At 32.3% G+C, this 14189-nt stretch overlaps 1 protein-coding gene across 1 annotated transcript in view; it reads left to right on the forward strand.

The window, feature by feature from the left end:
• Positions 1–14189, forward strand: part of LOC106461581 (vacuolar protein sorting-associated protein 13C-like) — a 219273-nt gene that overhangs the window by 96955 nt on the left and 108129 nt on the right. The window contains exons 11-16 of the mRNA XM_022388591.1: positions 3003–3346; positions 5498–5614; positions 7216–7374; positions 7584–7689; positions 10302–10474; positions 11357–11485. Coding sequence (XP_022244299.1) covers positions 3003–3346; positions 5498–5614; positions 7216–7374; positions 7584–7689; positions 10302–10474; positions 11357–11485 — 1028 coding nt within the window. The remainder of the gene's footprint in view (positions 1–3002; positions 3347–5497; positions 5615–7215; positions 7375–7583; positions 7690–10301; positions 10475–11356; positions 11486–14189) is intronic.

Here is a 14189-nt window from a genome sequence, read left to right on the forward strand (position 1 = left end):
GATAGATGTTTCTCTGCTGCTACCTTGTCTAGTGATCCATCTCTTCACTGATGGGGTGTATATCTCAATGGTCAGGAATTCCAGGGCCTGTGGATGAATAACAAGGCTTCCTCACACATCAATGTTTTAGAACTTCTTGCTGTTCAAAGGGCAATGTATCAAGGTCTAGACTTCATGAGGGGAAAAACCAACATGCTTCAATCTGACAGTTCCACAGTGGTGTCTTACATTTTCCATCAAGAAGGCACTCAGTCCAGGTCTCTTTGTTTTCAAACCTTGGGTCTTCCTTATTGGGTCCACTACCATCATATCATCTTATTAGCTTGCTATGTTCTGGGGGTAATGAATTTGGTGGCAGATCAGTTGTCTTAACCAAACTGGATTCTCCCAACAGAATGGATGCTGCATCACAAGGTTTTCTGTTGGACTTATTTTGGTTATGGGACATCAATGATCGATGCATTTGCCACTTAGTGGAACACTCATCTACCGGCATTTTAGTCTCTGGCACTTCACCCTTGGGCATTGGTAATAAATGCATTCAGTCAGGACTGGATAGGATTGCACCTCTATGCCCTCCGACTGATGTGTCTGTTACACAGAGTCCTAGCTATGATTCATTCAACCCCTTGTAGTGTTATGTTGATAGCATCAGATTGGCCAGCTAAATCCTGGTTTCTGCTTCTTTGGAACCATCAGTAGTGGCCATCCCTGTTGAAGCAGCCACAATCCAACATCGTACACCCAGCCATTCTGAAGCTCAAGCTTCATGCATGGAGGTTATCTGGTCCTTCACATGGGATTGGTGTTTAATTTCTAAGGTTGCCATGTATCTGTCTTAGTCTTTGCATAGTCCCACGATGGACATTTATCAATGGAAATGGCACACATATCGATAATGGTGTGTTACGAAGTGAGTATCTTCATTACTAATATTGTCTCTTCTTTACTTTCCAGGCTATCTTACCTCTTTTTCACAAGATCCCACTCTGTGGTGAGTGTTGCATGGGCAGGTGTGCTTTTATCAAATCAAATCTACACTAGCAACCATTAACACAATATACTTTATCTAGGTTGCAACAGGCTTTGTAGAAATGAGGTAATCCACAAGATCACCTAGGGGCAGATTGGGTGGTATTACTGTACTGTACTATGCTGGACTCATGGACTATCATTAGTAAAGCATAAAGAGATCCTACCCATCTGTGCTGATCATTGGATTGAATAAATCAGGGTTGGTTTGCTTTTAAAAATATAGGGAACTTGGTTCACCTATTGCACTGTTTCCAGAGCATTGTTCCTCGGGGCTCCCCAACATGCATTACCCTCCCACCACCACTGTATTCTACTAGTGGAGCTAGGGAGTCCTTACCACATCCACTTTCCAATCTCTTGGAGTGGTAAACAGTCTCTTGAGAGTGTTTGAGTGGATTTCTTCTACTCTTGGAGAAGAGGGCAAAGTTGGGGCCCTTCTATACTCATTATACTGGTTAAGATTTGACACTCTGCTATCTGCTTGGGCTGAGCATGGTCCTTCTTTTTGATCAATATTGGTTCAGTACATTTTTCATGGAAAATAATGCACTGTCTCCTCGTAATTCCAAATGCACAGTGGTTCCATCCTGGGTCCTTGATTGAGCAAAGTTTATTCCATGTCCTCCCCATAATTCTGAAGGTAAGTGGAATTTACCCTGCCCACACAGTTGGGGAGTGAGGATGAGTGTTCATTATTTTAGACCAGATGAGTTGTTTCCTCTGGTTGAGTATGGCATACAGGATCACATCATTCTGAGTATGGGGTTTTGAATTTTGGACTTCTTCAGGTTGAGGAGAAAGTTTGTCCACATAGGTATTGCTTACCTTCTCATCATGATTCCCATGACTTGGAATGCATCACTTTATAGCTACAGGTTGGAATCCACTCGCACACACACATCTGTATACATATATATATATATATATTTATGTAGGGGTCCAAATGGTCCTATAATTCCAACCCAAAGCAGTGGGACCTAAGCTACCTGGTTGGGGCTTGGCCAATAGTGATGAGAGATCATGTCACAGTACACCCACAATACATGATTTAGGTTCTGGATGTAGGGAAGTTCCCTCACTAGGGTGCTACTCTTCTATTGCCATGCCCAAGTTCTATACAGATGCATTCTGTATGGATAATGCCCTAACTAAGGTACGTATGTTTTGGAAGTTAACATTTTGTTAAATCAAAAATGTATTTCCAATAATACTTACCTCCTTTCACTCTCTCCCGCCCTTCCTTCCCACTAAGAGCCGGCATTAGAGACTGTGGATTGAGTTGGTTTCAAAAAGTGATAATATTATCTGAATAAGGTTCTTATATACAGTACCAGAGTGCACTGAAGTAAGTGGAGAGTGTCACAAGACAGATATTTCCAAGGGCAGTTAAGTGGGGAATAAAAGACTGGAGCAAGTGAGAAAAATCATACTGATGTTTAGATAGGCAAAGGAAAAGAAACCTTAGCATTTGAGTAATAGCTGTACTATTAGAGGAGGTAAGTATTATTGGAAATACATTTTCGATTTATGAAAATGTTAACTTTGAAGCTGGCAGAACATGATTATAATTTATTTAGTTGCCAATAGATATTGGTATTAGGCCTGTTATATTTTTTAATACTACATTCTATATCTAGTCACACTTTGCAGCTGAAGAGAAGAATAACACATTCAGTAGATAATTTATCTGGTGTGTTTCCAGCTGGCCTGATGAGTTCTGGTTTGAGTGTGTCACATTGTCTGCGATGGATATGATGAACATAGTGTGGTTGGAATACTGTTATTATACTCTTCTAATTCCTGAAAATCCCTAAGGGACTAGATATAGAATGCAGTGTTAAAAAATATAATAGACCTAATATCAGCGTCTAATGACAAACAAATTGATTACAATCATGCTTTATCAGCTTGAAAAAGACATTCACATAATGTGCATAATTTTAATGCTTTAAAATTTTCTTTTGTAGTTAATATTCTAGTGGAGAAAACTCGACTGAATCTGTCCATTTCATACATTCTTGCTGTACTTAAGCTTGTATATGATTCCCTGCCATCAGAAAATGTCAGTGTGGTTAATGAAAATGATAGCTCAGGCCATTTTAGTCTTGGAGGTCAACAAGGTCATAGTCTTGTGGTGGGCCGTTTTTCTCATGTCCGGCTCCCATCAGACACAACCAGTGGATATTATTCTGTTGTCAGCTCCACAGAAAATGAAAGCAGAGGCCTCTCAGTATCTGCCAAACTAAAAAAGCCAGAGATTATTTTATTTGCAGATCCAATGGATAAAAATAGTCAAGTTTTGGTGTTAAAAGTGAGTAATTACAAAAGTTTGTGGGTTTTAAAATAATTAAAATGTTCAGGAGCACATATTTTAAAGTATTAGTGTATACATGAATTTTTGTAGCAGAGTTAGATATATGATACATAAAGGTATCAGTATAATCATGTGTGTTTCTTAATAAATAGGTGTTTATTAATTGAATATATAGTAATATCTTTGTTTTTAATTAAATATTTTATATCTGATAATGGACTTTATTTATCCTTTTAAATCAAACTTTGATTTTAGTTATGCAATTTTATATGGGTGATTAAAGAATCTACCTAGAAACCTACATTTAACAGTAAAGAGTTTAGTTCTAAACAAAAAGAAACTTAGACCTTCCCTAGAAAAGTATTTTCTAGTTCAGATACATATACTCTTGATGAAATAGAGTGTAGCTGTAAAAAAGCAACAAAAATAGTAAACTTACAAAAATGAAGTGATGATCTGTTCCATTTAAAGAATGAGTGGAACCACATCTAAAGTCTTGGAAGGACATTTAGTTTTTGCAGACTTGTTATCATCTTTTACAAATTGATTCTTTGTAATTAACTTTAGCAATCATTGAAGATAAATCATTAGATAAAAAAAATATTAACGAAAATGTTTGAAATTGTCAACATATCTTCTTAGTAGTTTCTTTCATGTTATATTCATGAATTTTATTGTTTGAAACTAATATGATGGAAATAGGATTAACCTAAATCTCTTAAGCTGGCTGAATCTTGTGAGATGTTATTGGGATTACTGCCAAAAATATTGCTAACAGCTAGGTTACCCAATTGATGGAATGTTTCTTTCTAGTTTTTATAAGTAAAAATGTAAGAACAGAATATTTAATTATCTACTAACTGAGGGTACTAAGGAAGCAAATATTTTAAAAAGAACAATGTGAAATAATGGTCCCCTTATTTATTTTGTTATTTCTTCTGTAACGGTGAGAAGCATAGGACTAAATTCTGTCAGGGTAGGAGTCATCTTCAGCTAAGACAACTGTATTTTTTGAACAGAATGGTTAGATTTGAGGGAAACTTGACACATAATTGAAAGATAGCAGCTGTCTTTGAGTTTTTTTAGTATTTAATTAAAGGAAAACAAGGGACTTTTTTGTCCATTTAAGCTATGTTATTACCTTATTAGATGCTAACTGAATACTCTGCTTTGAGGAAGGTAATAACTGACTTATTTAATTGATTAAATACTTATGTCTTTAAATTCATAGACATAAGTCTATAAAAAAAAGAAAATGTGTCCAATTTAGTGACTTTTTATTTCCTTCTTGGACAAAAATCCTAAAACAAAGTAGCCAATGTACACCACTTACTGAACAAAAAATTATTGTAATCAAGCCAGCCAACCTGGGTCACACACACACACACATGCCCACACGATCAAACATTTTATAGTAAGATGCTTATTATTGAGTTGATGTTTAGTTATGTTCTGTGTAGGTATCATGCTTCAATCATAAGTTAATGTTAAATATTCCCAAATAATTAATTTATAAATGACATAATTGTTGTGTATTTCCTGATCATACAGTAACAAGTATTCCAAAACTTTAATAAATTTTTGGAGCTACAGATGTTGCTACAATGAATCAGTTATAGAATATTTTATAGAACTCTATAAAGCTGTGCTGAATCATTAATTAAACTATAAATATCTAAGTGGAGCTGAACTGGATCATTAACTAAACTTTTAAATCTTAATGACATTACATTTAGTTGGTAATTAATTTTTTAAATTTGGGTGGAGCTACACTATATGAGAAACTAACTTTTCCTTATCTGGCTAGATTACCATAGGTCAGTAATTAAATTTTTTATGCCAGATGTGGAAACTTCTGTTCTGGATTTGTAACTTCTCTGCATCAACTGATTTAGTTATTTAGTTGTTGAAATGGTTGTATCATTGAATGTCCAACATAGAGTGATAAGTTTCTAGTGTAACAAAATTACTACTTTGAATATAAATGCAAGACCATGCATAAAATATAAAAATTGAATTACCATTTTGACTATAACAGTTTTAGATATTTGGTAAGAAGAAATGCATAAGTTTGTAATTACTTTACTAGCATTTTATGAGAATGATTTAATATATTTTTTTTCTAAAAGAAACTTTTTTATTTATTAGATGGACATTATATTTGATTATAGCAGAAATGGAGGTCAGGAAAATGTAATGGCAAATGTTGCTGGCCTTCATATGTTGTCATGTTCTTATGGAAATCGGAAAGAAACTATGTGCACTGTAAGTTTAAAAAAACATTTTATATGTAACATGATTGCTTAATATGCTTGATTTATTTGACCACATTTTTCAAAATAAATTATGTTGAGTATAGAAATTGATTTATTTAATTTATTTTGATTTTCATGAGTTAATTTAAAGTTTTTATTGTTTTACTTATAAATTATACTTCATGGTAAAAGTTTACGTATATTCTATTAACCCTTTACACATTATGTCCTTACATTATGAGGACATAACTCTTGTCAAATTCTGTTCCAAAAATAAAACTAGTAGATTAAGTAGTTTGAAACTTGACAGGAACTTTCCTAAAGGCATGTGGTTTCAGAAAAATGAAATACTTTAATTTTTAACTTATTTCCTTAATTTATTTATGTTTTTATCAATTTTATGTTTGATTGTTCCCATATTTTGTTTATTGGCTAATAAAACAGTAATATCAAGTGCATGAATAGCACTTGGGGCATCTTTCATCTCAGTGATGTATAGTAGTATTAAGTACAAATGACACCAGCTCATCTTTTTGAATATTGAATTATATTTTTATTATGAACTAAATATAAAAAATAAGCTAAATTATGTTATTTAGATCTATTAATTTAAATACCAAAGAATATAAAACCACAACCATTTTTAGTTCAGAGCACTAACCCTAATTCATTTGCACATTGCCAAACATGAGATGCAGTGCATTGAATGAGGTGGTACCAAAATTGACAGCTTGTGATTAAGATTGCTTAAAATTCTTAAAACTGAGGCTGAATACTACCAGATGCCATTTTATAAAGAAACAAAACTGGAAAAGGTTTAAATACCATCCACAAATGGGAGACCAAATGCTAAAGAGCAAGGGAAAATTTTTAATAATTGTTGAAAGAAAATGTTTTAGCCTTAGAGGGTGCTTATTTAGTCTATAACAAATTTTAGATATTTTGGGTAATTTTTTTTTTAAACTTTATTAATTAAAACAACTTATTATTATAGTATTATTTAAACTTAAAAAAATATCCTCTGAAAAACAAGTTCAAGTAAGTTATCTATAATTTTTCAATTCACTGGTGCACTTATGCCCTTGGGACAAGACAAAATGAACATGGTAGGAAAAGGGTTAAGTATTCATCAGTTTTTAGCAAATTTTTAAAGTTTTTAGGATGTAAACATAATTTATGAGAGAATAAAACTTCTTTGGTTGTATTTCATTATAATCATGAGCCAAGCACAGCTTAGTGATTAGTGTATCAGTCAAATTCCATTCTTCATTTAGAGTTACGGTCAAATCCCACTCTTTGGTGTTGGGTGGAATTGATTATCTTCCTTCTCTCTCTAGTTTATCTTTTCAAAATTAGGGACAGCTAGCCAGATGGCCTTTGAGAAGCTTTGCATGAAATTCAAACAAACATCATAGTTATGCTCAGACAGCCAGTTGTAAGTTATGCTTTGCTGTATGACAGGTCTGATCTCTGTAAGAAGCAAAGAAAGGCAAGAAGTAGTAATTTTATTTTCTTAAGGAAAGTTGTTTGAATTTTTTCAATATATTCAAAACTTTTTAAGTGCATTAAAAATAATTCAATCTCAAAATGTGTAAAATTAACTGCTTTTAGGTATTACATCCATGTGATGCTGAATTCTCCAGAACACAGAAAATGACTGAAGATCAAATTGGAATGGAAATTCGGTTGAGTCATATTGACCTGCATATTTCAGCATTGATTGTACAAACTATAATGGATGTTACTGAAGAACTCATTGGTTCAGTAAAGGTAGTTATCTCCCATAAATGTTCTTGAAGTTATGTATTATACCAAAATATAATATGAGAGTTGACAAAATAGCATCTTATTATGCCTCATTATTTAATAGTAATACAGAATGATTAAAATACCTTATTTATTGATTAACATTTTATTTATCACCAATACTGAAAAAAAAAGACTAGTATTTTATCTTATTGTGTTTTTCTTAAACTCAGGATACAGACATAGACAATTTTGAGAAGAACATTCCAGAAACCAGTCCATTACAAGATTTATGGTCACCAAAGAAAATCATCCCATTGAAAATTGATTCACAAGAAGGTCAGGCTGTCATAAAACTTCTTTATAGTAATTTGTGCTACAAAAATCTGGATTTGTAGTTTTGGTTTTATCATTGATTTTGTATGTTACTGAATTTGTTACAGTCATAACAAATAACAAATACAGGAACTTTGTCTGATTGCAAGCCTAACTAAAGACCCACAATCTGATGAATAAAAAATATGCAGAAACTCAAAGTACAAACATTTCTGAAGAAGTGAAACCTAAAACTGAGTAGATTTCAACCTTGTGACCATGCTTATTGAATAGAGATTTTAACCTTCTTGCTATAGACAGGCCAAAGAGTGTATGTCATGTGCTTTAGAGAATTATTTTCAAAGTGTAATTAAACATCTTTGTTATCAATGTATGTCAATAAAATTGGCATCAAAACGTAGTTTATAATTCAAATTTCAATATTATATATGTTTTAATAAAATATTAAAAACAAAATGCTAAATATCCTTTTTTGTATGTCACATGGCATGCCCTCTTGTTTTATTGGTCTGTTTATACTGCATTACACCTACCATGTAATGTCTATAGTGGTTAAGGAGCTAGAAACTCAAATTTCGTACATTAGCAAGCTAGAATATGAAATAAGAACCTCCTGCCTTTTTGATTTGCTGAGATATCAATATATTTAGCAAACCTACTGGAGTAGCCCCTCTCACTACTACATTTGTTTAAACCTCTTGTCTACTCATGCTTACTTACCTTAAGTACATGTTTATAAGCAATAGAAAGAGCACATTCCAAACTACCTAAATCTGACAGTCGTTTGTAATTGGGTTGAAGGGGAAAGCCAGAGTTTTGCTGGAAATGTAGAAGTCTGTTGACTAAATCATAGCAATGAACTGAAATGAAAATGTTTTAACCTACATATAGCTTTGTTAGAATGCCAGATAAATTTCAATGGTTTTATAATAATTATAAATTATAATAATTTGACAAATTTTTGGTTTTCTAAAATGCATCTTTGAAACCTACAAAAATTAATTTGTCTTTCCCTTCCACTTGAGAGAATAAATGAGGCTTATGGGGAGGCATAGCAAGTATGATGTGCAAGTACAAACAGTTTTGTGACATAGAGTACTAGAAATCATTGATTTTTCTATATATTTTTTTTTCATTTATTCTTCTACATTTTAAGAAAAATAATGAAAAATTAAGCATTTAGGAATAAGCAGTAATAACTTATATACATATTAATAAGAACTTTATAAACCTATGTTTCTAAATTCCAACCACTTTGGGAAGACAACTAACATCCAAATACCTATCAAGTTTATTGGATCAGCCGATACTTTGTACACAACCATATTATAAACATTTTCTTGCATTTTTATACTTTAGACTATTCAAATCTTGTTGCAACTATTGTACTATAAACAAGCCAATAAATCTTCACCCACTGTGTTCTCAAGCTGGAATTATGATAAACTCTGTGGGAACCATTGGCTTATTGCACCACACATGCTGTTGGCAGTATTGTAACACGGTATTATGTAAACAGTCTAATGACAGGAGCAGTGATTCATTGTGCTATGTTCAGCAGGTTTCTTCTTCAGCTGCTAACAGTAAAATAAAGATAGGAAATAGATGTGAAATGGTGTAGGAGTAGAAACTCTCTGGGGATGTGCTTTGGAATTTTGTGGTCAATACTAAAAAGGATAGAACAGTACTACTCATTTTACTTTTCTTTTATGGTGGTCATGAGTTTGGTCAAATTGATCGATTGGGAATAAAGTTAGGATGGAGAAAATAAGTAAAATATAAAGTTTTAGTGAAAAAAATGGTTGATATGTATTTAGGAGGTTTTAGAAATTATGCAAGTGAAATTTGATAATTTTCAGATGGAGAAAAGTATTTCTAATCTTAACTTGAAAATCACTTTGCACTCAGAGTAGTCAATACTCTGACTCCATATATTCATGGACAAATATTTTAGTGAAAATACTTATTTAACAATTCTGAATTTTTGCGCATAAAATACTTGTAATATTTACCAAAGGCTTGAAATATTTAATAAAGATACACAAAATATGTTACAAATTGTAGTATAGAAACTCTGATGATTAAAAGGTTAACCAGAAAGGAATTAATGACAACCCTTGAGTTATTCCAGTCATCTTAGTAATCACTCTGTTATCATTTATTTTGAAAGTAGTTAATGTGGTTGAATTCTAGGGTTAATTTACAAAACGTTTCAGTTTTCATTTGTTGACAAAATAAAACCTTAAATTGACAGATGTGTGGTACACCATTAAAATTTCTCAAAGAAAATAAGAAAAGGTATTTTATTTATTTTTTTACTTAAGAAAACATGCAGAAAGTATTTGCTATTTTTTCTATTTTGAAGAAAATTTTAATAATCATGTTATATCTTTCATAATGTAAACTTCTTATTAAAATTAGTCTACAAATGTAAAAGTTTTGAGATAATTATCCCTCAATATCATAGCTACATTAGGTAGACTTCAGTTGAATGTGTGATTAATAATTGATAAAATAAAATTATTAATTTTTAAATCACATTGTATTTAACATTTCATCAGAAGTAATGTGATTTAATAAAAGATGTAATTACTATTCTTTCGTTTTTACAATAGCTCAAGAAATTTGTGTGCATCCGTCATATCCAGTGTCTAAGTCCCAAGAAACCCTAGCCCTCCATATACCGGAATTAAAAATTACATGTGACATTGTAGAAGGACTTCGCAGGGTGCCTGTTCTTTTCCTTAAACTAGCTTTAGAATCTGATTTTCACAATTGGTCCAAACAGGTACACAAGATTTTCATTAAGCTTTATAAGCATTATATTTTAATAGTTAATTATGTTGAAGGAAAAATTATAATACTCCTGGTAGATACCATATACATTCCAACTATATGTTTGTTACATCTTTTACCACTAGAATGTTGGCATAGAAAGTATGCTTGATATCCTTGTATCTTTTTCGACAATGAAAATACAGTATTTTCTATTTGTTAGTTCAAAATATTGTTTGTAAACACACACATATATATAAGGAGCTTAACTTATCATATTAGTGCTTCCTAATGCTTTAATTCATTAATTTCAGCCCCCCAGTGGCACAGTGGTATGTCTACGGACTTATGATGCTAGAAACCGGGTTTTGATACCTGTGGTGGGCAGAGCACAGATAGCCCTTTGTGTAGCTTTGTGCTTAATAACAAACAACAACAACATTAATTTCAATAAACCTGAGAATTAAACATGTATTTCATAGAAGTATTGCTAGCTTTGGGCATTACAACAACATTTTGATCAGTAAGTTAATTAAGTAGTATTTTGATTTTCCATAAGCAAGTACCACATTTCAGCATTATACTCTGGATACAAATACATTTTAATGTTTTTATTGTATAGTAGTTTTTCTAAGGGTAGATACTGGGCATCAATTAAAGAACTAACATTAAATAATATTAATTAATTTTTCTATAATAAATTTATATAGTTGATGAAACCTAAAATAGTGGAAAAGTATCATAGTTTAAATTCACACCTGTTTTATTTCTACATTGTGAAGTATTTAGAGCTATTATAACATTAATTATACCAATACTTTTATTTCTATATAACTCAAGAAGTATTATAATAAAAAATAAAAGGAAGTATGATTTTTTTTTTATTGAAACACAGCTATATCTTAAAGCTGATTTACAGTTAGAAATGATGTATTATAATGAAAAATTATCAACATGGGAACCTCTGGTAGAACCTGTGATGGAAGTTGAGAATGTTTATCGGCCATGGGAAGTGACTGTGAAAGTAAGTTGTTTTTGGTGTCTCACCTAGTAAAATTGGATATATTTATCTTCTTAGTGATAGTGAAGCTCATTATTAAGATGTAGTTGGTCAACCTCTAATGTTTATAATCTGCCTTTTCAATACTTGTGTATCTTTATTTAGAAATACTGTTTCCTTATCTTATAAAATTTATACTAACTTAATAACAAAAGTATGGAATAGGAATGTGTTCAGCAAGAAATGTATCATACTCAGCCAGTAACTCCAGTATTCCTAAATAATTGCCATTATGCACTGAACCAACTACTTCCTTGCTTCCTCTGAATGCTAGCACTTTTGGTGAAAGAAACTTTGTGACTGAGAGAAATACACTCTAGAACTTGGTACCGGTGTTATTCCTCTGACTCCATCTGTTCTGTTAAAGTCTTATCAATTTGTCCATATTTGATTTTATGAATAACAAATTTTGTGATGCAACAAGTTTCCTTTGTGCCGACTAAAGTCCCTTGTAGCATGTTTCCAGTTAAAGTAACTAATTATTGCTAGCAAAGTTTCTATTGCTGTTGAAAACAGTTTGCATATAATGCATAAGACATTCCCCTTTGATAGTGAGTAGCAAAGCCAGTCTCCTTTAACCTTTTTTCTGTTTAGTTACTCATGATAAAAAAAAAAGATCCGTTGAGCATTAGCATTTATACTTGTCACCAGGAATTGATTTTGTAGATGCAGTGAAATCCACATCCATGGTAATTACCGATGCACAAACAAAATCTCTCATTTTGTCAGAACCTTGTGTCCATGTCCCAGTGTCAAGTGGGGACTTGATTTAATTTGATGAGGTTGATGGTCATAAGCATTGAATTTTGTAGTCTCTATGTGATTGTTTTGACAGTCTTGGTTGGTGATTATATTTTTGGTCCTTTTTGATTGAGGGCAAGGACTCAATTTGGTAGGATGAAGTTGACAGTCATCAGCATCCAGAGGTTTAGTGTCTATATTTTCATTTCCACTATCTTGGTTGGTGAGGGTTTTGGCACTAGATGAAGCCCATAAACCTGTTAGCTTCCTAGTTTTAGCTACTACTTTCTCTAATTTTTTTTTCTTCCTCTTTCCTTGACTTTAGCTTTTCCAAACTGCTTTTGTGTTTTTACATCTGTATAATAGATAAGATGATTACTTAATGAATAATGTGTGTACATGCATAAGTATACTTGTGTGTGTCTGTGTGAGAGAGAGATAGAAAGAGAGAGATTGATGTCAGAATGAGCTATCTAATAGTTTCTAAACAACTGACCGCATATCATTTTCTGTACTTAGCTCAAAAATTTCAAATTCTGAGCTTGGATGACTTGTATTTGACTTCAGTTAATGAACCTTGTCAAGCTGTGAATGAATTATTTACAACTGATAAGTGAGCCAATGTAGGCTCTCAAGTGATTATAGATTTCTTATGTGATAACAACTTCCAAATTCTGTTCAAGAAACACAAACAATTAATATAATATATCCTAAATGCCTAAAATACTGCTACTTTCCTTGTTAACAATGATTGAACTCTTTTCTTGAAAACAGTCTGAAGCCTTTGAGAACGAAGAATCAAAAGATATAAATATCTCCAGTCTAGCTTAGCAACTTATGTCTAATCATACTCTAGGCCGACTTCTTGATCATACAATAAGAAATGGTGTGTCGGGTGTAAGCCTCAAGGTAGGAGTTTGTCTGACAGCATTGTGAAATTGTGAAGAGATTTTGATAGGCTACAGCATATCTTTTGATTAACATGACTAGGTCTAATCTTCCTTAGACCTAACACAGTTGCATTGCAAATTGTATGCAAATGTGCTAAGTCAGAGTGTGACTACACATAGTCATACTATTTGGAGACAAACCAATCAATCTCAGCACTTTACATTACATGACAGGCTAACCCATGTTACACACAAACTCTCTTTCTCTCTTTCTTCAATCAAATGATTTTTATTAAGCATTTTCCTAACAAAAATGAATACAGGTCTTTCTTTTTATATAACAGGCTCTTTTTAAGCTTAGGCCTTGGGCTACAGCCCGAATAGCCCCTCCTTAACCCTCTCCACATGGGTCAATGGCCATGTAATTGCATTTGTTGACGCACATTCAAAATTATATTGAACTACTATTTTATGAATTTATGTCAATAAGTTTGGTATCAAACTGTAGATTATAATAATTTTTGTGTGTTACTTGTAATGTTGAATGCAGCACTGGTTCAAATTAGATGTTTCTGATGTCAAAATATGAAATCTATAGTTTTATATGAATAAGGAACTCAAATTATTGATATTGACAAGCAGGAATATAAAATAAGAACCTCCTATCTTTTTTATTTGCTACTGTGGCCCTGTTTGCCTCTTTCCATTTCTGAAAACAGTCACTTATATACACTTACTTCTGACTATGACATGTGAATAACCAATCAAAAGCATAGAATGTCCATCTAATGGCTTCATAAGCCATTTTCAAGTATTACAGCATCATCTTTTTCTTTCAATACAATACTTCAAGCTGGTAAGTTGAGTCTTTAGTTTGCTTGAAAGTTCATATTTTTTAGACCTAAATATTAGCTCCTAAGCTTGATAAATTACAGTGGGAATTCTATGGCATCGATATAGTAATTTATGATTTTTTTGGTTATTTCAAAATGTATATATAAAACGTTAAAAAAAATTATTTCGTTTCACATCCTCCA

The sequence above is a fragment of the Limulus polyphemus genome, unplaced genomic scaffold (assembly GCF_000517525.1).
Source record: "Limulus polyphemus unplaced genomic scaffold, Limulus_polyphemus-2.1.2 Scaffold992, whole genome shotgun sequence".
NCBI classification, from domain to species: domain Eukaryota; kingdom Metazoa; phylum Arthropoda; class Merostomata; order Xiphosura; family Limulidae; genus Limulus; species Limulus polyphemus.